At 36.4% G+C, this 4022-nt stretch overlaps 1 protein-coding gene across 1 annotated transcript; it reads left to right on the top strand.

Annotated features, from left to right (window-relative positions):
- The first annotated feature begins 1033 nt into the window (after positions 1 to 1033).
- Positions 1034 to 1771, top strand: LOC136062670 (uncharacterized mitochondrial protein AtMg00810-like). The gene has a single exon (XM_065762011.1). It carries the CDS (start codon positions 1034 to 1036, stop codon positions 1769 to 1771), a length of 738 nt encoding a protein of 245 aa, XP_065618083.1.
- Positions 1772 to 4022: the final 2251 nt, after the last annotated feature.

Here is a 4022-nt window from a genome sequence, read left to right as displayed (position 1 = left end):
AGGAAGGTAGCCAAATGTGAAGTATTTCAGAATCTTTGGAAATACTTGTTTCATCCTCAAGGATAGAGAGAATGTGGGAAAGTTTGACTCCCGGAGCGATGAAGGTATATTTCTAGGTTACTCCTCCACAAGCATGACTTATCAAGTATACAACAAAAGAACTATGAAGGTAATGGAGACAGTGAATGTTGTTATTGATGAGTCTTTAGATTTCAGTTTTGAAAAAGGCATTGAGGAATTCCCCAAAGAAATTCTTCCTCCTGAGCCTAAGGAAGTTCAAGACATTGTTGAATAAGAACCTGCATCTCCAAGTACTCTTGGTACTCCCAGTGTTATGGAAGACCCTACAAACATACCCACTTTACCAAATTCTAAATCTCATGAAGAGAAAGGACCTTCCTCCATGATTAAATTAAATCATCCTCCAGAAGTTATTGTGGGAAACATGAATGAACTCACATTAAGGAAACGTATAGTTGATAAATGTGTTGCTAACTTTGTGTCTTATTCTTGTTATTTGTCACAGGTTAAACCCACAAAAGTTGAGAAAGCACTATAAGATGAAAGTTGGGTCGAAGCAATGCATGATGAACTACTCTAGTTTTAGAGGAATGATGTCTAGACTTTAGTACCTAGACCGGAGGGTGAGCACATCATTGGTACAAAGTGGATATTTAGCAATAAAACTGACGAAGAAGGCAATGTGATCCTCAATAAGGCTCGGCTTGTAGCTTAAGGATACTTACAAATGGAAGGAATAGACTATGATGAAACATTTGCCCCAGTTGCCTATATAGAGTCCATCAAAATTCTCCTTACCCTAGCATGTTATCTGAAGTTCAAACTTTATCAGATGGATGTGAAGACTACTTTCTTGAATGGACTATTCAAAGAGGATGTCTATGTGGCTCAATCAAAAGGATTCATTGATCCACACTTTTTGGATCATGTGTTTACCTCAAGAAGGCACTTTATGAGTTGAAGCAAGCCGCTAGAACTTGGTATGATAGACTCACATGATATCTAGTGTCACATGGGTTCACAAGAGGAAAGACTGATCAAACTCTTTATCAAAAAGAAAGATGGTGAGTTGATAGTTGCTCAAGTCTATGTTGATGATATCATCTTTAGATTAACTAAGGATGAATTCGCTCATGGCTTCTCAAAACTCATGCAAGTCGAGTTCGAGATGAGCATGATTGGAGAACTGACTCACTTTCTTGGACTGCATATTCATCAACAAGACTCAGGTATATTCCTATCTCAATCTAAATATGCTAAGAATCTTGTGAAAATGTTTGGTTTGAAATCTGCTAGTTCTATTAGAACCCCTATGAGTCCAAATGTTAAACTCATTGTGGACTTGTTAGGCAAGAGTGTTGATCTATCTCTATATAGAAGCATGATAGGTAGTCTTCTTTACCTTACTGCTAGTAGACCTGACATTAGTTATGGTGTTGGTGTGTGTGCTAGATATCAGGCTAACCCCAAAGAATCTCATATGATTGCTTTAAAAAGAATTATAAAGTATGTCAAAACCACTGCTGAGTTCGGTGTGTGGTACAACAAGGACATAAATGATGTCTTAGCTGGGTATTCTGATGCGGATTGGGCTGGGAATGCTGATGGTAGAAAAAGTACATCGAGGGGTTGTTTTTATGTGGGTAACAATATTGTCTATTGGATAAGCAAAAAGCAGAACTCCATCTTTTTATCCACTGCAGAAGCTGAGTACATTGCTGCCGGTAGCTGTTGCACCCAACTTTTATGAATACAAAAACTCCTCCATGATTATGGTATTTGTTAAGAGCATCTCTGATAGATTTAAAGATAAACGCAGCGGAAAATTAAGTTTAAAATGGATCTACATCATTCAAAGTTGATAACGTACTTTAAGTAAAATTTCAGAATTAGAGAACAAGTGAGCATACCTTGAAGCGGTGAATTTCAAAACCCGAAAATTGAAGCACTTAGGAATACTTTTAGTTTTCACTCCAATTCCACTAACGCCCAAGAAGTGTGGACTCTCAACTGGTTACATAGGGATAATCAAAAGAGTGACTTACACTCTCATACACACCACCTTTCAATGATGTTTTTCTCTCCTGAAAATTCTGTACGTTTTTCCCTTTTTATCTAACCAATTATCTAATTGGGCTGGCCTTTTGGGCCTTTCCAATTGGGCTTAAGTATGTGGCTTGGAGTGGGACCAAAAGGGACCAATAAGACCCTAGCTCTAATGGGCCTTGGGCTTTTCTGTCAACTCTTGACAAGTCCAAAGTTACCATTAACTATATTTAATACCACTATATAAATATAGTTGCACTCTAGGCCTTACCAATAAATTATATCCCAAGACTTTATTATACATGCAACCCCTTCATAAAATATTCGTAGTAATATAAAGTCATTAATGTAGACTGCCACTTTGTAAATTACTACATCTTAATCCTTGAGTACCTGGTTTAATCCTTTAATGTTATTCATTATATATTTATGAAATCCAATTCCATAAATATATACTTTAGTCTTACTAAAGTGGTTAGGCCTAACTCTCTGAATAACAAACTCATTGAACTTATCTCAAGGGAATACTTTATATCTCCGTTAAGAGACTATGAATTTCATATTGAGAATACATGTTCCATCAACACTAAATGTGGCTGCCCAACATACGGAAGTTTTGACCATTACTATAGATCTCATTCCTGATATATCAAAGTAACCTACACCTTATGATCAGGTCCATTATTCTCTCAGGATTAAGAGTTCATACAAATACAAGTCGTGAGATTTATTATTCATATGACAGTCCTTAGGAAAATAATAAATCTCACAACGGTCCAGTTCAATTTGTCTTAACTCTTAAAACATATTAACACATCAACCAGAAGTCTCCACTTCCATGATCAAGACAAATCATCATGATTGATATGTTATAGTCTTCGCAGATGAAATGCCCAATTTCATCATTGACTACGAACTATAATTCTGAGTTTACAAAGAACTTGTGATTTATATCTTTTGTGACTTTTCACATAAATCACATATTATGCATCTCATGGACCAAAAGATAATGTCCGAATATTCATGTTATCATTACTTTAGATAACAATAAAACAAATTCATTAAGCACAATATTAAGTCATACATAATGTCAAACTTAATATCGTACATAGCATCATACAATAGGATTTAAGGGTACTAATCTTAACAATCTCCCACTTGCCCTAAAGACTATTGTGCACTAATCTAACTCCCATTCTTTCTAAATGTGACTCGAAAGTCTTTTGAGGCAAAGCTTTAGTAAATGGATCTGCTAGATTATTTGCACTTTCAATCTTTGCTACCACCACATCTCCACGAGCAACAATATCTCGAATGATATGGTAATTCCTCTCAATCTACTTTCCTTTCTTATGATTCCTTGGATCTTTAGATTGTGGAACTGCTCCACTGTTGTCACAAAACAATGTGATTGGAACTTACTCTATTGTCATTACACCAGGGTCAGAAAGGAATTTCTTGAGCCATACAACTTCCTTTGCTGCTTCACAAGCAGCAACATATTTTGCTTCCATGGTAGAGTCTGCAATACAAGATTACTTAATACTCCACCAACTTATGGCTCCACCTCCCAAGGTGAAAACACATCCTGATGTGGATTTTCTGAAATCTAGATCAGATTGAAAATTTGAATTTATATAGCCAATAGGTATCAAATCCTCACTTCGGTAAACAAGCATATAATCTCTCGTTCTCCGTAGATACTTGAGAATATGCTTTACAGCTTGCCAGTGTTTTGGCCCTGGATTTGATTGATATCGACTGACCATGCCAACTGAATAACAGATATCTGGTCTAGTACAAAGAATGGCATACATGAGACTTCCCACTGCAGAAGCATAAGGAACTTGTCTCATCATGTTTTCTTCCTCTTGACTCTTAGGCCTTTGGTCATTAGACAGAGGAACTCCATGTCTGAAAGGAAGTAATCATTTCTTGGAGTTTTGCATGCTAAA

The sequence above is a fragment of the Quercus suber genome, unplaced genomic scaffold, assembly GCF_002906115.3.
Source record: "Quercus suber isolate HL8 unplaced genomic scaffold, Cork oak 2.0 scaffold_438, whole genome shotgun sequence".
Lineage (NCBI taxonomy): Eukaryota > Viridiplantae > Streptophyta > Magnoliopsida > Fagales > Fagaceae > Quercus > Quercus suber.
The sequence above is the reverse complement of the archived record's forward strand: the minus strand, read 5'-3'. Positions and strand labels throughout refer to the sequence as shown.